The sequence below is a fragment of the Anas acuta genome, chromosome 13 (assembly GCF_963932015.1).
Source record: "Anas acuta chromosome 13, bAnaAcu1.1, whole genome shotgun sequence".
Lineage (NCBI taxonomy): Eukaryota > Metazoa > Chordata > Aves > Anseriformes > Anatidae > Anas > Anas acuta.
The window spans coordinates 3929847-3951060 of NC_088991.1; the positions used below are offsets into that span (position 1 = coordinate 3929847).

Here is a 21214-nt window from a genome sequence, read left to right on the forward strand (position 1 = left end):
CTGAATGTGATCCCCTGTATAAGTTTTTGTTTAAAGCATCAAATTCTTTGGCATATACCATATCCTATACAGCCATATAAAAATAGTTCAAAAGCTGAGTGTCTATTGTGATTCTGTCATGACTCCTCTTTGGCCAACAGTTTGAAGCCCCTTTTGAGTTCTGGGGCTTTTGTCAAGAGCTGGTAATATATTCCGAGAAGAGAAGGAGCTCGAGTACAGACAAGACTGGGCACAAGGCATTAGAGATACACACGAGACCAAGTGAAATAAGCTACTTAAACACAAAATGCGAATTTAGCAATTTCAAAAGGACAACAGTACTCAAAAAGGCAACAATCCAAGATACAAGAAGCACAACTTCCTAAAATGACCTCATCCCACTGCTGTTTTGAGTGCTATATTTATTCAAATGTACCCCATCCGGCTCTCAATTAACTGCTTTCTCATTTCCAAATGCAGGTCTGCAGTGCAGAGAAGTGTAATTATTTACACACCACTCCATCATTGCCACTACTGTCTGTACTTCTAAAGCATCTTGATTACTCTACTGATGAGCACCATGGAAATGCCTATAAATAATCATCTCCCCTCATTAAGTTACAGTTCATGGAGTGGGGAAGGATGATTTTCCTTTGTATGTTCCTTTCGTAAATTTTATCGTTTCACAACAGAGGGAGTAACATGCCTCTGATGACACTCAAAGAGACAGACTGTCAGGATTCTTGTCAGCATTTCAGCTGCGAGCGGCTTGCAGTTCTGTATGAATATTTTCTCCTGAAAATAAAGTACCGTTTGTCAGAATTAGGCATTCAAGACTGTTTTTCTAATGTCAGATTCAGACATGCAAAAACCTTTAGTATCACATCAGAAGGTCAGACTTTATGGAGCAGTATGTCATGGAAACCTTAACAGCAAACACTGCACTCACAGCAGAAGCTTCTGGCTTTAGCTTGCAACCCTGAGAACACACATGGGGGGGGAGATTTCAAATGAACTTAGATTAAAATACAAACATTGAAGGAAACCTTCCAATAAGAACAAAGCACTGGTAAATAGATTTGATCCTCAGGGATCTCCAACAATAATTGACGCCACAAATATCAAACATTCCATTGCTGTCAAATCACAAAATCTCATTCCTCTCATTAACCACAATACTAAACGCACATTTGCATGCAGTGAAACTGCTGGTGGTAGCTCTCTAACACAATGAAATATCACGTCATAAAATGGTGAATTTTAAAGCCAGTAAAACAAGCTGAATGGGGTGTCTTCACTCACTGAAATCAGATTCCTGCAACAAGAAGCAATTGTGAAGTTCTCACACCACCCCAGTGAACAAAGTACCAAGGCACGAGTCCCCATATGGGTATGAGAGCTTGCTATGAGGAAAGCAAGGTTGCTTTCTATTTTGGGATTCAAGGAGAATCGTATATCTGTGGCTGCTATGGACAACAGTCTGCAGTAGGAATTGCTAAATTCCCTAGATCTTTGAGCCCCATGCTCAGCCATGTCCCCATGCAAGGCAGCAACTCCAGCACTGGATCGCTTTCTGCCCTGCAGCAGCATTTCTCTAGGCAGTCTGTAACTTCAGAGCAAGCAGCATTTCCCAAATTTCTGTTTAGGAATTAGCACAATTTCACAGGCTGGTCCAGCCAACAGGCCATAAGTACAGTCCAACTTATCATCTGATTCAGTCTTGCTCACAGAGCTGGAGAGGAAAACTATTCTTACTCCTGCAAATAGCTTAGAGAAGGAGAACAGAATGGTCTGACAAATTCATGAGGTATTCCTATTTCCATGCTCTGTCCAAAGCAGCACCTCACCTCCAACATGTTGGCTATTTCAAACAACTGAAACCATTTAGTGGTTCAGATTAAGATCTTGATCCACAACTGTCAGTGCAACAGCACTCTGTCAGCAGGAGGAGGCAACTGCTTTCGGGTCAGATCCATCCATCAAGCTCTTTTTAAAGCTGCTGTGACTCAAGATGCATGGTCTTGTGCCCACATAACATTTTCCTCAAAGAGGAAGGATCACTTGTCCCTCCCCTCCCTCTTCCCCCAGCCACTTTCAGGGTTCCCAGTACATCGCTCCCTGTATCCCTGCTTACTTACAACACACGGCCATACTTCTGGACAGCTTAGCTGGAAAGTCACCCACCCCTCTATAAGCTATGCAACTTATGAAGAAAAAGTGCTGAATATCCAACAGGCTAGAGTGACATGCTCCATTCAAGCTCCCAAATACTGCACCTGGACTGGGACACCTCATTAACAAACGTTTGGTGCTGGAAGGACGAACATTTTCATTTGTAAAGGCTACATGTTGTTTGCACACACTGCCTAGTGTTGGCAAGGTATTTGAATAATTTTCTCCAAAGATAGGAGCGAGAGTTAATTTAAAGCAATAGTAGCAAACCTTAGAATGGCCAGTGTCCTACCCCAACACAAGAGGTGGAGCAGAAAAAACAGATGCAAAAATAAGATTATCCCTCAGTTCCAGAAGACACAGAACTATTAAATTAAGCTCAGAATTTTCCTTGAAGAAGAACCTAGCTCTTCCCAGTCCTCTGAGTTATCCTCCACATTCCTTTAAGTGTTTTCATAGATACAGTAATATGAAATGTCTTATTGCTGTATAGCTGCTAATAAGAGACAGATGTGTCATTCAGTTCCAGGAAAATGTAGACATGAAGCACATTATGACAACCCACTAAATATTTTTGACCCAAATCCCTTTCTGCATGTTATCTCTTTATGCATTTAGTCAAGAAAATGCAACATAGTTCCATACTTTTCCTGCTAATTACTGAGCTAGCCAAAAGAGAATGCATGGATCAACTGCTTTATCTTAGCAAGGCCAGAGCAAATCAAGCAACACATTCACTTAGTGAATCCAGAGCTTGAGAGCTCTTGCAATTACTTCAGAGCTAAATCAACTGGTGGCTGTGAGCCGAGCTCCCCATGTTATTTATTTAGCTAGTCCGGAAGACACGCACTGCACACTGGCGTGCAGGACGAAGCATCTGTTTCACTCAGACGGTTGGCTGCATTCTTTACTTGATATTAATATCAGTGAAAATTTAGCAACTTAACCACTGGCATGGGAAGTCTGAATTTTAAGAGAACAGATGGCAGTGATCATCTCAGGTTAATTTTAGGCTTCAAAAATTGCTCTTAGTCAGCAAAGTGTCAAGATAAGAGGAAAATAAAAGGCAACATCTGTAAAATCTCCTACCTGTTTCCCGTCCAGAGTATACAGCTTTTTGACCACTCCTGTCTCCAGCTTGATAGCTTCAGTGATATCAGTGAGAACTTGCTCAAACGAATGGGCAGTCTTCTTGTTCAAGAGCACACGGACTGCTTTCCGGGGCTTCACCCCGCTACGGATGATGGTTACCAGCTTGGGCCGCACAAAATCTTTGTTCTCCTTTGCCTGGGCACTGTTGCTGCTGGCCAGAGACTGAGGTGCTTTCTGGTTGGCAGACGTCTTCACATTGACAGACCAGTTCGGATTGACATTCTTGGTGTATTCCACCTTCTTGAAGAAGTTGTCAGATGAGCAGACATAACTTTCACCTTTTGAAAGAAATAAACACACAGTTCTTTCCATTAAACTCCCGAGAAACAGAAACTACACATCTTTCTCCCATTAACTATGCAAAACATTACTCATTGTTTTCATTAGAACTTCCATGTCAGCTTGTTATTAAAAGTCAATTTTATAATGTATATGCTTATTTGAAATATAATCTAGCATTTCCTGAAAGTAAGCGAGTCACACAACTTGCATCAGCAAATACACACCATCACTCAGTCACGTGAACCAGGGGTTAAACAAGATTGAGAATCGTAAAGATACTAGGTACCTGAAGATGCAACTAAGCTGTCTAAAAGCTCCTAACCACCTAATTCATTTAATCACCTAAATTATTTTGTAAATCTGCCAGCTCCCTCTCCATCTTTACAGACCTAGCTACGACTACAGTATGTCACCCCTTACTAAGAGGGTATCAACATCCGTCCACAAGGTACCTCTTTTGTCAAGGCTGAAGAATGATGAAAATCCAGTACTGAGTAATCTCTACCAAAAGCAGCTTTGATAAAGCTAGCAGGCAGAGCAAATATGCTTCGTTGTAATGTCAGTGGTCTATTAGAAGTCAGACCTACTGGCAGCTGAGATAGAATACTACACCAAATACCACTGCTTGCTTTAAAATGGCTGGTACCAACCAAAAATACACTCAATCCAAAATTAGACATAGTAGAGAAGGGTTAAATGTTGCACAGTCTTATTAGTAATTCTCTCTCTATATATATATCTGTATATATATATAGATATCTCCCATTCAAAATTAGTTTCAAGCTTTGTCTGTAATTTATAGGATCCTATCTACCTAAGGTTTAATGATCACCTTAAAGAAGGATTTGTAGGATCTTCTTTGGGGCCTGCAAATCTGATGGATCCTAGAGGACTTATTACTAGAATGAGACTGTAAAAACAGTCTCCCTAAGGGAATGTAGCTGTCTAGTCTGAAATGACTCAGGCTGCTGAGCATTTGAGAATGCACTAAAAAAAAAAAAAAAAAACAGCAGTCATTGCTAGAGGAAGAAGCTTTTGTCCTTTGTCTCACCATTAGATAAAATTTTAATAGGAACTGAAGGCATAACATGGGTACCTGTAGGGTCTTAGGGAGTTTCTTTTGGTGCTGTATTGGACTGATCTTACAGAATGAAGTTCTTTAAACAATGGGATAGCTTTTAAATCAAAATATAGATTTAACTATATTAAAAATCCTTCTTCAAATGCAGACTAGCTGCATTTCCTTATCTGTTACCTACTGCAAACTCTGTGGCCTGAATAACTTTGAAAAGTGTGCCCAGCACCTGAACCTTGCTTTCTACCAGGGGATCTTGTAGGACAGGATCTGACGTCTAATCAGCTGGGGTATAAATATGGATTTCCAAAGAGCCCACCAATTTCCATGAAGAAGTTATGGTCCAGGCATGTAACGCATACCTGGTACACAGTGTTCATGTAGTTATTCTCCAGCTGACTAAATTGCATTTTTGATGAACATACTCCTATGATCCGTTCAAAGACTACATGGGAAGACAACTAACAGATATAATGCCATAGAAGCCTTTTAATAGGCTTAAAACAAAGGGATGCATAGTACTTATGTCCTTCCTACTGCGCTGTTTGATGTCACTAGCAGCCATGGAAACAATGCAGAATGGTTTTAGGTTTGTTTGTTTGTTTGTTTGTTTGTTTTTCCCTGATTTCATATCCTGTTTGCCAGAAAGTGGTGAGTGGTGAGTGATTACACCACCAGCAGCAGCTCTTCTATCTCTGCAGACGTGTAGTGACCGAGATCATCTATCACCAAGAAGGAGGTATTGTTTTCCCTTTTGAAGGAAGAACAGAAATACAACAGAAATACAGAATGCAGAAAGCTGCCAGGCTTCACGATGAACACTACTAGTTGGGCATTTTTTCAACTTGCGTACCCCACACTAACGTAACCCCATCAGGAGGTTCTGGTGGCCTGACCAAAGAATACCAATCTATATTTGGGGCATGCATGCTGTCAGAAAAAAAAACTCAGACTATGAAGTTCCCATAGCTCCTTAGTGTCTCACATTGCTCAAATTGGATGCAATAGAAGCATAGATACCCCAAAGTGTTCCATACATTGTAAGGAATTCCCACTGGAAATAGATGGTTTTTCAAAAGCACTCAATTCGATTAATCTTTCTCATTAATAAGTGATGAGCTGTGGTTTATCTACCTGCTTCAGACAAGTGACATTTGGTGTGGAGGGTGCCTGTGCTTCTCTCAAGTTTCATAACCAAGCGTGAAGCACAGCAGAGTTTGGGATGCTCAAATTGGGGAATTAACTCCAAGAACCTGAGCCTCCCCAAGCCAGTAACTCCCAGGCTGAGGCGTTTTTGGAAGCACGCTCCTTGGAACAGTAACATGATGCTCTGAGAAAAGCAATTCCTGTGTTTAAATGCAATACTAGGAATAAGTGACTTGAGTACTACTCTTACCTCTGCCCTAGGCCTCCCTGTGGAAGCTCCTGACCTGTGCCTCTGCTTCCCTACCTGAAAAGTAGAAGTAGCAATACCTGCTGCTGAGGGGCTGCCAGGCTTGACTACAAGCTGTTTACATAATGCTTTGGGATGCAACAACGGAAAATGTATGTATTTGTGCCGTGTCCTATCAAACCATGAGGTCTTAAGGTATATTTTCTATTAATAAGTTCCACATTTTATATTAAGCATTGGTCTGTTTAGTAGAGCTAGCTGTCCAGTGTATCTAGAACAGCATACACTGAAGGCAGCAATGGCATAAGGCAATACTCCTCTGCTGGGCTTTGTTTCCACAAATGCAGTATTAGGTCACTGTATACACACTTTGAGATTACATCACAGTCACAAGTGGAAAATCTAATCAGCTTTTTCACTTTGTTTCATGTAACCAACCCCTAGCGGATATTTTACGGAATTCTAAAACTGGCCCGAAATTTGCTTGGAGTGACGTGGCTCTGCCCTTCAGCATAGCAGCTCTTCTCAGCAGCATTTCCAGTTAGAGCAGGATAGCTCCAGGGAAGAGGCATTTCCTTCTTCCCCTGACCTACAGATGTAACCTGAAGTGTTAATTTCATTTAAAGATAACAATTTATGTCTTTCCAAATCCAGTTTATGGCTCTCGAATAATAACCACATAACTGAAGTTCCTCAGTAAGACATACCCCTTTTACCATTTGCCAGCCTGGAACATTTCCTCTTTTACTTCCTACAGCTGAGCTTTACACAAATTTTACCAGAAGGTAGTAGCAGGGCCAAGCAAAAATGGTCTGAAGTCACAAGAACTTTCCGGCTTTGAACACGTGTGTTGTGCCCAGAGGATCTCTAAGGAGAGAAATCTCATGGAGGATATTTCGATCAGAGAGGAGCATTTTCTTTGCTACATCCATCTGTGCTAAGCCTATGGTGAGAACTGAAGGTGTGCAGCTCCATCAGAAATGTGCCTGATCAGCACAGCATGGCTGTAGAAGTGCACAGCATAACAAAGGAAGGGGAAGAAGCAGATATGAGATTCACACAAGAGCAAAAGAAATGGCTCCAAGAAGTACATTGCTCGCCAGCCCTGAATATAAAAATCTGTGCACAAATATTTTCAGGAGCACGCCGTTAGACAGCAAGCAGCTGTGTGCACGTGCAGAAGCACAGCCAGAAGCCCTGAGGAGGTATGATGAACGGCCATGTCACTGCTTCCAACAGAGCCCTGAGCAGCAGCCCCAAAGAGAGCCTCGCACGAGAGCTAGGAGGCTTCGGTAAAAGCAAGAAGCATCCCTGACAACACCCAACCTGCTGCTGGCAGTGACTGCAGGCATGACACCAGTGGTGAGAAGGGCAGCAACTTTCTCGTGCAGTGCTGGGTCAGTGCAAGATGCCCTTTCTGCATCGCGAAGCCAAAGCCCTGCAGGACGACGTGCACTTGGCATCATGCAGCGTGCTCCGGAGGTGTCACTGTTTGTGTCGTGCCACCAAAGCAGCCAAGGCATTTATTTGTGCCTTCTGTCCTGCCCTAAGCAATAGATGGACTGCAAGCGGAGCTTTGCCCTTAGGTCATCAGCAGCACATTTGCCATTTGAAGCCATGGCTCGTATCACACAACTGTTCTGGCTACAAGTGCGTTACCCGGTACTGTGCTGCCAATTTGATAGAAGCACAAGGCGATTATTCAGCTCCTACAGAAGGGATGATCTCAGCAAAGATAAGGTTTGCCTTAGAGAAGGTTTCTTAGCGAGACTCTAAGCTCAGGATGAGTGCTAAGCCTTCAACCCTCTTACAGCAGCTCTTTTTGACAATACTAAATACGACAGGCTGTGCTTTCAAAAAAGTTATCCTCTCTCAGCATGCACCAGCAAGTTTTGCATGCACCAGCAAGTTTTCAAGTGTAATGAACTACGTGCAGTACTGGAGAAAAATTGGAAAAGCTGGACTGAGGCCATTTTGAAAGTGTAAGTGCTAACAGGTATTCCAAAAACTGTCTCTGTGGGCTGCAGTCAATTATTCTGGTCGTTAGCTCGACTGTCTCAGAGTTTAGGCTTTGCTACTGTGCCCAGCTTTCGTGTTTTGTGGGATTTACCATTACTCCAGTAGGAATTTAATGGGCTGCATGCCTTGCAGAGTTCACTATATATTGTGTTAAAGCAGGGCTTTAAAATCAAATGCATGAACTTCTTGCTACTTTATGCATTACAAATGATCTTCCTCTGCTTCAAGACCTACTCCACCATGGCAAAATGAACCGTGGAAGAGTTTCCTTCCCCCCTGGCTGTTCCACGGGGAGCTCTCCCATGAGAGAAGCTCCTCTTGTTCTCTTGAAAAAAATAAAAATAAAGAAATGTGTGATTACCAAATTGCCGTCACAGCCATGTGATGCCCATAGAGAATTTGTCGTGCCAGATAACCTGCAGGGACCATACCAGTTCTGGCGTGGTGGCCAGGATGAGCAAGGAAATAGAACCACAAGAAGGTGTTTTGTTATATGGGATGTAATTAGCCAAGCTCTTAGGAAAACAGCCATAGAAAACAATCCCACAAGTTACCAAGGCTTCAATATTGGATTACACGAGCTTCAGCTTTCCATGCAAACTGCAGCACACACACATTGGGTGGGGACTTCATCATGCTTCCTACAAACCCCGCACTCCCAGTGCACACCAGGCACTGTACAGCTCCAGGGTGGAGCCTCTCCTGTGATTACTTTAAACACTCCTGGAGAAGATTTTGGAAAAGACTCCCCAGGGCACGACAGGATACAAAAGCTTGGAAGCACTTCCTGGAATATCTCACACAACCCAAGAACGTTTGCAATTAAACCCTACCGAGCAAAACAAAAAATCCATTCAGCTTTTTGTAATGTTTAAACTGAGGCAAAAACTCATTTCAGACTAGAGCAGCCTAGCACAGGACAAGGGCATGAATCCACTCTGTGGGCACTCCAACCACAACACAAGGGGGGCTCTGCCCTGCCTAATGGCCTGGGCACATCAGGAGCTCAGATGGGAAAATCTCTACAGCTTCAACTGCTTGTTGTCTCTCAAGTATTAATTTTCATCTACAGTCTGCATTTTTACCTTTACTCACCATGCCTATACGATATTTGGATTCAGTAAATGCGTACTTCACACTTATTTCTGACCCTGCTCACATGCAGCAAAGGACCTTTTCTTCACATGCAATCACCCTCTGGAAATAGGTCCAAAGTCCACTTTTAATGGAATATCTGAACCATGCAAGTACCTCCAGACCTCTCACCAGACCCTGAAAGACTCAGGAAACAAATGAAAGCACTTGAACAAGAAAGCTCAGAGCTCTGACTTGCATCTTACAGAACTGGGACAAACAAGTCCGGCTGCCCTTCTGCATCTCAGTTCCTCAGCAGTAATGACAACTTCTTCCACCTTGACATGTTCAGACTGTAACTTCCCTGGGCTGGAAGCTCTCTTTGTACACATTTGTATGGTGCCTTGCACAGTAGGATGCCCGGTTTGGTCAGTGCCTCTAAGCAGTGACAAAGATCTAACCTGGGCAAGGTGGGGAATCCAGCTTCTGGGGGAAGCGTCAGTTCCCCGCTTCACTGAAGTATCACGCCTCCACCAGGAGGTGAAGTTAACTCAGGGCTGTGCTGCCTTCAACAGCAAGGTGTCTGCCCTGGGCTTGGGCTTTGTCTCGAGTCACAGCTCACTGTCGTTTGCGTTATGTCAAGGAAAAGCTAGTGGGGCCACATGAGAAAGCAGCAGAGTGGGCTAAAAATAATCTTTCATCCCATAGAGAGCTCATCTGTGGGACAACAGAGACAAGAAGTTGCAACCCGAGTTCGGAACACATGGCCAAGCATGAAGTTTCTGAAGACATCTTGCTGCTGAAGTCAGTGTGTAGCATCTGCTTCCACCTTTACCCAGCCCTCCTTTCAAAGAAAAAGAGCAGTTGGAGCTGAGGCAGGGAGGATTTTCTCCCTTCATCTCATTGCATCTCATTGCAATGGGTCTATAAGCACAAGGAACAAGTCACCCTGTCAAAGGCACGAGGATTTTCATAGAAACTTGAGTGACAATGTAAGCTGCCCTAATATCAATGTGAACAAGGCTGGAAAAGGTGGCTGCTTTCCTTTTTAGCATCTTTCCTATTCAAGTTCTCACAGCGCCAGGTGCAGAAATAACTGTTACAACGGTGGCTCAGCAGTAATCTATACAGGCAACTGCGTGTTTTTCCTAAAGCCTCAGTCACTAGAACCCCTTATAATATGAAGTTCACCTGGTGCTCTTTTCCAAGATTCACTCATTGACCAGAACGACCATGTTAGGCAGCAGCACTTGGGCCCAGCACTCACTCCTGACTTAGCAAAGAGAGCATGCAAGGAGAGGATGCTGTCAGCAATTGACCGATAAGTCAGGATCAGCTGTAAGAGGGAAGTAAGAGGATGCTGTATTGCATTAAAGCAACATGTAGATTAAGGAGGAATGCAGTCCTGGAAAATGGCAGCACGTACTTGGGCACTATTTACAGATACGTTAAAACCAATGATGAAAACTGGGGGGTCAAGAGGTAATGACTGCAGTGTTGGGAGGCTGCCATTATAAGTGAAAGGGAGAGAAAAAACAATGGTGGATTTTGAGAGAAGGTCACTTGGAGACATAGACATAGACAACTCTGGCACAGGAGGCAGCATGGAACAAGCAGCAGTGACAGGTGAGAGCTCAGCAGGCAGCAGAAAGCACTCTGTAGTTGGCAGACTCCTGGTGGGCCTCCAAAATGTGAAAGGCTTTAGGGGACAGTACTGGAAAGGAGCAGGAGGCACATCCCAACTGATGGGCAGGAGAGATGTGATCAGAAGAACAGAAGAGACTTCACTCATTCCATTTCGGACAGATTAGGAAGCAAAATATTTATCCAGAACTTTGGGAGAAAGGCCCCTAATGCCAGGTGAGGAAAGCCTACAAAGTCTGGCTCTGGAGACCAGAAGGGTTACTTCCAAGGACCATTTAATTAGCAGCACACCGAGTGTTTTCACATTACAACAACTTAAACTGCTTTAGACGCTCTCAGTCCCCAACCAGAAAGCTAATTTATATGGGAAATGTACTGTTAGTACCCACCCTGTGCTTGCATGCCACAGTGTAAATGCTCTGAAGTTCTGTTCCCATGTGCACCTAGCACGCAGCTATGCAAACACCCAAGCTAACAGCATAGCTCACCACAAGGCTGGCTGCAACCACAGTATTAATAACCAAAAGCAACGTCTCTTCAAGATTGCTTTTCTACAATAGACATGTGGGGCATTCCAGCAGGACGGGAATGTTATCATTAAACACTCAGTAACAGCGTACAGGTCTGCCATTGCATTTTGAGACACTGGATCCTTTTGTTTTCATGCTGCTCATTGGATTTTCCTTGCTGATGCTCTGCTGGGGATACCGCAACACAATCTCATCCTGGTTTCAGTGACACGTCTTCAGTGCTGCTTCCAGCTACTGTTTTGGCAGAACAAAGCCAGAACCCAGATGTCAGCACATCCTGCCTGTACCCCAACCAGGAAATTTATTTATTTATTTATTTATTTATTTATTTATTTATTTATTTATTTTTCAGGAATTAAGTACTTATCTGCAGAAAGAAAAAAAGTGAAAACCAGGCATAATAATGAAAGGCCCGTTAACTTCTGACAAAAAGCAGGAAGAGTGTAAGAGAACTGATTTTTCCCCTATAGAGTTACTCCTGAAGACATACACAAAAGCTAGGACAAGCAGGACTGAGAGCTGTCATTAGAGAAAGGCTGTAGCCATATTACAGAGAGCACAGAAACAAAGAGCAGAATCTCTAGAATTAAGGGAGGCCACTCCTCCGTTTGACAGCTGTATGGTAACTCAGCTGAGAATAACTCCACTAGGACTGCGTCATCTCTCTGAAAGGCACCAACTTGTTCCCAGTAAAAATCTTCTATGCAGACCGGTATCACTCCATGGTGTGCCTTTCCCCACCAAGTATCTTGGGGAAACAAGTATCCCACTTGCAGATAGAGACAGCTAAGGAAAGGGGCTCAAGTCAAGGTCGCACAATGACTCGCTGTGAGGCTGCCCCTGCAGCTCGGTGGCTCACACAGGCTCACAGCCATTGTCTTACTGACAGCAAAAGCCCTGTGCTTTTTCTGAGGTAGCCAAATCAGCCGGTGATCTGCTTGGGAGGAAACAGAACAGGGAAAAGCACCTCTTGTCTTGCAACAGGGTACATCCAGACAAAGGATGGAGTATTTGAACCGTTCCAGGCAGAGAAAAGCAGTCGCTGTGGGTGTTCTCGATGCACCCCGCTCAGGCTGTGCCCCCGGCAGGGCACAGCCACGGCCATGCAGCAATTTCATCCTGGGCATCCTCCTGGCAGCACCCACCCTCTGCAGAGGGAGCTCCCCACACACGGGCACAGCTGGCACTGAGCTCCGTGGGAGCAAACCCATCCCAGACAGGATGGATTTTTGGCTCATCCTTCATCCCACAGCCTAAGCAATGCCCAGAGGAACAGGCAACACTGCCAGCCCCTCTGGAAGCAGGGAACGCGCAAACCTGCCCCGAGCATCCCCTGCACGCTCACACCTTCCACCATCAGATGCCTTTCCACACTTCCCCACAAACCTACCACAGCAGCCCACCCCACAGCAGCCCCTGCAGGAGCACTCCCCAGACCCCCCCGCCTACACCCCCCCACCCAACCTCCCCCCGTGCACAGCCCCATGCAGGAGCCCCCGGCTCTCTCCCCTTCACACACCACCACTGCGGCGCACCCCGAGCATGACCCCCCCCAAGGAATCCCAGCGCCTCCTCTGCAGTTAACCATCCTTGCACATTCTTCCATACAAATCTATAAATCCCCAAATTTTGCCGAGTGCAACCCCCTAAAATCCCTCTCCGTGCGCGCGCTTTGTTCATTAACCCCAACGCACTGCGCGAGCACCCGACACACCCCTCCATGCTCCCAAATGCGGTGTGAACCGCTCGCACACCCCTTCCACGCCCCCACTACGGGCACCCTGCAGCAACCCCAATACCCAACTCCACTCCCAACACCCCTGCACAGCCCAGCCCACACCCCCCAAACACACACCTTGTGCATGAACCCCCCGCTGCACCCCCCAGACTGCATAAATCCCTGCCACCCCCATCACACACACTGCAGGAGCCCACCCAGCATTACACACATGCTGTGTGACACCCCCAGCACCTCCCCTTTCTCCATTCACACCTATCCACCCCAGTGGGACCCCCCCTGACAGCCTGGACAGACACAGGGACACCCTCAGACAGCCCCCTGAGCACTGGATACCGCCACGTCTCACCAAGAGGCAGACACACCCCTCCAGCTCCACATCTGCACCAGAGCCAGCATGCTGGGTGCTCCCCGGGGGCTGCCACCTCTCCAGGGGTAAAAAGAGCTTGGGCAGGTTCAGCCCAGAGGGGCAGAAGCATCCCCGAGCCCCTGGGAAACGTGACCTTCGCAGCAGACCGAGTGGTGCAGCCCCCTCCTCACCCCGCCTCCTCACTGCACCAGGCGGCGATGCTAATTACCTTCCTCCAGCTCATCCATGCTCCCGATCTTCCGCGCCCCATCGATGGTGTAAATGTAGCGGACTCCCTGGGGCAGGTTGATGTTGTCAGACAGGGAGCGGGTCAGGTCAGCCAGGAGAGCATCAAAACTTCGGAAGCGGTCGGAGGACACGGCGTATACAATCCCCTTGAAGTAGCGGTCCCCGTTGCGATAGAAACGCACCTTCTTGGCTTTCTTCTCGTTGCTCAGCGCCTGTAAGGTCCTGGTTCTGTAGAAGCTACAGTGAGCACTGTGAGTGGGGCTGGGCAACCCGTTCATCCGTGAGCCTCGCATGTTTCTGGACGCCTTGTCTCGTTCGTCAAAGTGTCCAAAATCAAGTTCCATAGTTTGGTGAACCCTAAAGATCTGAAGCTGAGCGGGAAGATGGGGAGAGAAGGAGTGTGAAGGGGACAGGTTAGAGTCAAGCGGAACCACGAGCCAGAGAAAAACGACACTAATGCAAGCGCTGTGCTTGGAGCAGGACAGATGTATTTGGGAAGTGTCCCCTCCCCTGACCCAGATTTGTATCGATTCTGGGGGCTGAGGGTAGGAGTGGTCCTCGCCTTTTGAAAGGGATCCAACTACTGGGGGCAGGGAACACATTTCTAGAGAGCAGTCTGCTCCTGCACCTGGGAGTTTTCAAAGTGCAGTAAAAGGGGACTCGGGGCCAAAAGGGACACATGACAGTTGCAGCTCGGCCCCAAAAAACTCATCCAAACACCAGTTGGCAATGAATTAAACCTCTGAGCCCTGTGAGGTTTCCTTTGGCAACAGAAAACAAGGAGATCCCAGTGAGTCAGCCCTTCAATCTGTCGAATCACGGAAGGAACCAGAGCATCTGAATATTTAACATTAGAATAAACTGGCATTTATGAAAGAATGGTCACAGGGGAATAAGCAGTTTCTTTGTGACAGCCTGTTCAATACGGGTTAGCAATGAGATCCAGCCCACCCTTCCCCCTATCCGCAGCCCCCTCCTAGCCCATCAATCAATTCCCAGGACCAGCCTACATCTCTAAGAAGAAATGACTGGAAAGAAAAAAATCTGTCATTGAAACAAGGCTTCTATGAGCCCTTTTCAGCAGCCTGAGCCGCTTCTGAATTGCATTTCTGCTCCCGTTTAATGAGGAGAAGAAAATAAAGGGGCTATTTCCAACCCCCTTCCAGCCGTAAGTGATTTAATTGCTGGAAGTGCCCCTGCCCAAGGGACACGCCGCCCCTGCCAGCTCACCTTTCATTGTTCTGAGCACAGGGGGCTCCTAGCACAGGGGAAGAGCAGAGAAAAGCGGGGACTTGTGCTGACAGCCACTAATCAGGAATTTCCGCATAGCCCTTAGTTTATGCCCAAGAACAACCTTCCTCCCGCACCAAACCCCAACACAAAAGGAGGAGGAATCCCCCAGCCCTGCAACAGAAAGATTTCCACTCCCTCGGCACAGCCAGGAACACACAACTCATGTATGTCGCTTGCATGTTAACACGGGACAGAAATTGCATTCACAGCCCGCACTCTGCAGCCAGGTATAAATGTAGGAAAAGCTGTTGCTATCTCTTCCCCACCCCTCACATTTGCCAGAACTGAGCTGCTTGCCTGCATTTTACAATGTCACCGTGACCTGTACGTAAAAAATCATTGTCCCCAGCCCGCGGTAAAGCAGATGACAATGCAGGCAATCCGTACAGAAACCCCAAATTCGGAACGTTTTCCCCACGATGCTAGCTGGGGTAGATTCAGGCTTGTGTCATGTGCTGAACAATGAAACATCCAAGCAACTTTGGGAATGAATCAGAGGATGCAGGGGTTTTGTTTTAAAAATGCTCTGCAGATGCTGCAAGATACTAAGAGAAAGATTCCTCCTTCCATCTGACATCTGTTACTTTTCTGCATGCAAGTCACTCAAAAGAGCTCTACTCACCGGTTTTCAGCGCACAGGGTGGAGATGCTGAGAGAAAGAAAACCAGGCTCACTCTGCCTTTGTTGTCTGAGCTCCAAGCAAGAAATTCCTGCCAGGGTGGATGAGACGCCTCCTAGGTCCTAGTGCCTTGTTCGATCCCTTCATGCTAACTTTGCCTCGGTGGGTTTTACTCTCTCATCATTCAGCTGCTTGCAGTCTTCTCTGTATCTGAGGGGGAAAAAAAAAAAAAACGGGTGTATTCTTTCCAGCTCTGGATATGTTAATAGCCAGGTAAACAAAGAGTTTAAGGGGGCAAATTTGGAGCTTGTGTTCTGAAGGGAAATAAATTCTTAGCTCCAGCTTCACCAAGAAAGCATCTGGCCCCACTGAAAAAAGAGCTTAATTAGACTGATGCACCAATTTTATAGGATTACCAGTACAGGGAGGTCATGGCTACAAGCCTACGATGTGTTACGATGCTGGCACAGGACTCCAGTGTGTTAGGAAAGCAACTAAGAAAACAGTTGACCAGTGGCACTGGGCCCAGTCTTGCTGCTGTATGGGTTTTACACAGCTTTCATGGTTTACACTGGCAAGGAGGAAGGGACAATTCACTTGGTGTTTCTGCATGCAGTGGCCCTGAATAATTTTTCTCCATTAACATTGGACATAAGCCAAAGCCAGAGCTCTGAATTCATTCAAGTACCCAAGGGGTTGGGGATGGAGTCAATCACCACAAGCTTAACCCAACGGATTCAACCTGGCTCAAATCCCAAGCGAAGAGAAGTTCAGATTCCACTGCAGAAGGATTCAGCTGTCGCAAAATCGCAAGAGGCTCCTTCCCTGAGACAGCAAAATCTTTCACCTGCTTTCTGGACAAAGATTTCCATTCTGCCAGGGGAAGAGCAACACTGTGAGCCCCTCTCCTGACCCTGTTGGTGCTGGTCCCCTCTTTATGTTAGAAAAGAATAAGCCTTGGAAATGGGAGGGTCTACCCATCTGTAGAAGGAAATCTTTCCTAACAATGCTGTGTCTGTTTTGAGTGAAAACATCAGATTTTGTCATTCTGGCGCATTACTCATTTATACAGAAAAATTTAGTATTTATTCCAGCTTTGTCTGCCCTGTATATGACAGTCCAGGAATGCTGACAAATCCACTAAAAGCTCCTCTTTGTTTCCCCAGCAACTTTCACACATGACATTTGTAAAGTTTCCTTACTCCCTGATACCATCCTTTTATTCATATAAGGTTCCCTGCACCCTCTGCAAAAGCTGTCAGCTGCTGCCCTTTGTGCTTGGTGGGATCACTAACGAGGAAGCCACAGATCTGCTCTCCTTCCTCAGCAATTCACACTTGAGGGGACCACAGGAGAGAGCAGGAACTGTGCTTCCCAGGGCACGTCAGTAGGTCTCTACATGCAGATGCAAGAGTTCAAGGATTCTCCTTCCCATTCCCAAATTAGAAAATATCTGGACATGCATCACCATGTGCTTAATCTGTCCAGGATTATCAATTCTTCCCTATAGTGCTGTTATAACCATACATGTATTCATATTTTGTAAATGCAAAGGTACAAATTATTATGCATGTGCTGAGTGCAGTAAGAGCAAGAACGGAGAAAAACAAACTTAGTCTTCAGAGGTGCACGTAACTTTGATACAGAAGAGGTAAACTTTGGGATCAGGATGAGGCATCTGGATACTAGTCAGGGGCAATGTGTCAGGATGACAAAAATTCATGAAGTCAGTGGAATTGTACAACTTTTCTCCCAGGTTTGACTTGTTTGGGGCATGCCGAGGACAGCACGTGGTCTCAAACAGCACTAACAGGTGGCTTTTGACTTCTTTCCACATCTGAGCCCATGCCCACTGGTAAGAAGATGAAGTGTGTGTATATGGACATGCTTGCTTAGGACACTGCCAGAAGCTTTTTGGAGCGTGGGCACTTGTTTTTTAAAGCATTCAGATTTAAGCAGAACTACTCTGGCAAGAAACCTGGCATTTGCTCCTGGGCTACACAACATGGCATAGAAATAACCCTTTCTTGGTGAGTGTAAGGGCCTACTTTGACTGGTTTTATTGGTCAGGCAGATGAGATTCTTCAGAGATCCCCAAGGAGTTAATGCTGGTCAAAACTTACTTCAGAAAAGAGTATCCTCTGAGACACTAATCTGAACCATATTAGGCAGCATGAGATACTGAGAATTGGAAAGTATTTTCCCATCAATAACTTCATCTAGATAAAAGGAAAAGATAAATTTAGCTTTTCAGATTAAAATATCTGCTTTAAATCAGGTGAATCATCTTTCCTCCAGGAAGCTAACATTTAAACTTCTGCCTGTGTAACTAAATCTGGAAGAAGACATGTTTGTTGACATTGCTGGGCAACTGTGGTACTTTGGAGAGGAGCAGACTGCAGGTAAAAGGGATTTTGTGACTATTTCTCTGCTAACTTTTCTACATATAAGTAGAAAATCCAGTTTCTATCATCACAAGTCAGTCTTAAGTGCTTTCTATGTCAACACCACCCCCCTGTTGCACAGCACGTTTTACCCATCAGGACGTAAGCTCGGGTGATAAGCAGCTGAAGTCTGGCTGCACCACAGATGAGAATTCTGGAAAAAATTAAATCAAACAATCATTGCTTTTGAAGGAAGTCTTGGATCATCATACTCCAGTCAGTCTATTTAGATGCACATGTTTAATTACTTTTCTTATTTTAACCTCTGTGCTTTTGGACTGCTTTCAAAATGTCATCCTTGATCACTCCTTTCAAAGCCTTGTTTGATGAGCTCTTTATGCCAAAGCCCCCTGAAATCACACGTGACCATTTCAGGGCTCTGCTAAATGTCTCAGAGCAGTCAAAGTCTAAGGCCTGTAAGGCCAGTGGCTCACTCTCGACCCTATAGAGCAACAGGCTTTAAGCCTGAATTTTCAGAGGAGCTGACAGTTCGTTGAAGAGCTACCCTGTACTAACCTATAGAGTTAAGTCCCTCCTACATGATACTGTGAGCTAAAAAGCAAGGGGGACTTGGCAGACTTTCACCACATAACATTTGTTTCCTTTGGAGATTTATTTTTACAGGGACCACACACATCTGAAAGTCTTTTAAATACCAATGCTAGTGAGCCAAAGTCAGCTTGCTGCTGGGGAGAGAAGGGTGGAGGAATACCTCCGCAGCATGGCTTCACCACTCCAAGCCTTGTAACCTCTGCAGAGGCGGTTCAGACTCAAGTCACAGATGGCCTGAATCTTTAAAAATCCCAGGGAGCAGCAGGGACAAAGCTTTCTGCCTGGGGAAGGAGGCGAGGGTGCAGGCTGAAGCTTCCAACTGTTTGGCTGAGCTCTACGGCCACCTCCAGCAGCCTGACCGTGGGGGGCTCCTCACCTGCACCTCCCAGCACCAGCGCCCCTCGGATGGGACTTGTCACTGCTCCGGAGCCAGCCTCCAGATCCCACCAGCTGTGCTGAGTTTCCATGCTGCAGCCCTGTACCCTTGGCAAACCCCCCTCAACTTCAGCAGATTACTTTGGCTTCAGATAAACTTCTGCTGAAATCTGGGAGAAACTGGCCGTGCATGCTCTGTGGGATCAACAGGAAGCACGCTGCAAGGGAAAAGGCCATTCCCTGGGCTAATAAACCCTTCGTAAGGATCTGGAAACAATGCAGCTCGTAATGAGTAATTCAATGACTCACTGAAGACATTCCCTACACATCCAGATATGAAAAAGCACTCAAACACACGACCGTCATCCAAAGAAAACCTTTTGCACTGGGTTTCATCTGGCTCTGGCTCATCCCCTCCCTCTTACAAGCAAACCACCTAAATCAATGCTTTTTTTCTGCAGCTGAAAACAAATTTCCTGATAGCAGAAAATGCAACACATTACACACAATACCCCGTATTATCCCACACAAATCCTGCCACATCCAGGGGGTTCCACAAGCCAAGTGTTGGTGGCAATGCAGTGGCACTGGTTTTCCTTAACAGCAATTTGCAAAGCTTGCAGAAAGCCCTGGAAACATCTGCCACGTGCATGGCCTCTACCCTGGGGGACAAGCAGAGCCTCCCAGAGGTTGACAGTACGTTTTTGCTGACCAAACTAAGTATGATATATGGCTTGCAAGTTCTAGCTAAGGTCAAGACAAATGGAACCACAAGAAATCCAGATGTCTCCTTTCACAGAGGTTGTCCATGGCCTGCATCATAACAGTAGACTCATGACCAAGACTAGAAGTTTCTTGATAATTGACCTACAAGACTAAAATTTTAAACAGATGAAAAATGCCTTCTGTGGCCTCAGTAGGCATTAGGAACTTCTAAACTCCTGGATGATATGAGAAGATATTCAGCACAGCACAGGATAGAGACTATAAGTAATAAGAGGGCAAATTACACCAACCTGGAGTTCTCAACCTCTGAGGCTCATTTTGAACTTTGGAGTTGCAAGAAAATCGTGATCATCCTGTATGACTGGCAGACTTTACAAAGTTTACACGAGGAGTAGGAAGGCAAGCTCAATGCTCTTGGTTTTGAATCACAACTCATTCCAGTGTGTGAAGAAGTCCCCATCCTATACAGATCCTCCTTTTCCATAGTTCTAAGCATTTCTCACGTCTGTGTACCCCAACACATCGCCTGTAAGTACTCTCAGTTGATGCCCACACTGTCTTCGGAGCACACAGCCCTTCCTAGTAGAGGGCTCACCTTCAGCCCATGTTTGTGCCAACACACCCAACCTCCAGCAGCAGCACATGGGAGACAAACTCCCAGGGAAGGTAAAAGGCTCTGAGGAAACCTTCCTGCTAGCAGATGAGCAATCAGTATTTACAGTGCGGATTCTGGCTGAGCTCAGCTGCTGTGCAGAGGTGCTGAGCTGTCAGCTACATAGTAGGAATAATTGTCATTCAGCTTGCTCACCTCTACCAGTGTAACAGCTGAGATAGAGGCAGCTCAAAGGTTTTTACACTCTCCAAGAACGAAGAGAGCAGAGTGGGAAAGTGCTTTTGTGCTGGTGTCTTATTGCTTCCAGGGGATGGTTCCAACCTGTTTTATCCTAAACAAATCACAGAGAACAGTAGCAAATGATATTTTTATGGCTGCATATACAGCTATTGTTCTTCAGAAACACATTTATCTAAGAAACTGATAATCATTGCTTTGATTCTGCACTGAAATTTAAAGATAGATACAGAAATGAACAAATTTATTTTAATCTGAGATGTTATCTGCTCAAAACCCCATACAAATTAGAATACATGAGCACACAAAGATTGTTAAAATACCAATGAACACATTCTTGTTTGCATAGATGTAGTCCCTCACTCTAGGACACAGACTCATTACAGTCAGCCAGAACGAAAAAAAAAATACACTATAGTTGAAAAAATATGCTATAGCTGACATCTTTAGTCACCTTTCTCCAACAACCAGATCCAGCTCTGCAGACACCATGCTAAACTGAACCAGATCTCCTAAATTACGACAAGACTTTGGAAAGCTGGGTGTTGCATGCAGGAGCCAGCAGCACCCTGTCTGTTTGTGGTACAAGGCATCCTTGAGTACTCTAAGCACATGAAGGAAGCAGGTTTCAGAAAAATGTGATAGGCAAAGTCCTGCCTCTAGCAGCTATCCAGTGATTTTAGATACCTCCTGAGAACC

The 21214-nt window shown here is 45.5% G+C and overlaps 1 protein-coding gene across 9 annotated transcripts in view; it reads right to left on the reverse strand.

The window, feature by feature from the left end:
* The window catches only part of DCX (doublecortin), a 95738-nt gene that overhangs the window by 68332 nt on the left and 6192 nt on the right, over positions 1–21214 (reverse strand). For 7 of the 9 annotated variants that reach the window (XM_068696527.1, XM_068696526.1, XM_068696533.1 and 4 more), the window contains exons 2-4: positions 15572–15778; positions 13637–14027; positions 3241–3581 (exon numbers count right to left, since the gene is read on the reverse strand). In XM_068696527.1, coding sequence (XP_068552628.1) covers positions 3241–3581; positions 13637–14000 — 705 coding nt within the window. In that variant the 5' untranslated portion in view covers positions 14001–14027; positions 15572–15778. Of the gene's footprint in view, positions 1–3240; positions 3582–13636; positions 14028–14886; positions 15099–15571; positions 15779–15984; positions 16116–21214 lie in introns of those variants that run through there. The other 2 variants (XM_068696528.1, XM_068696530.1) reach the window with 2 other exon arrangements.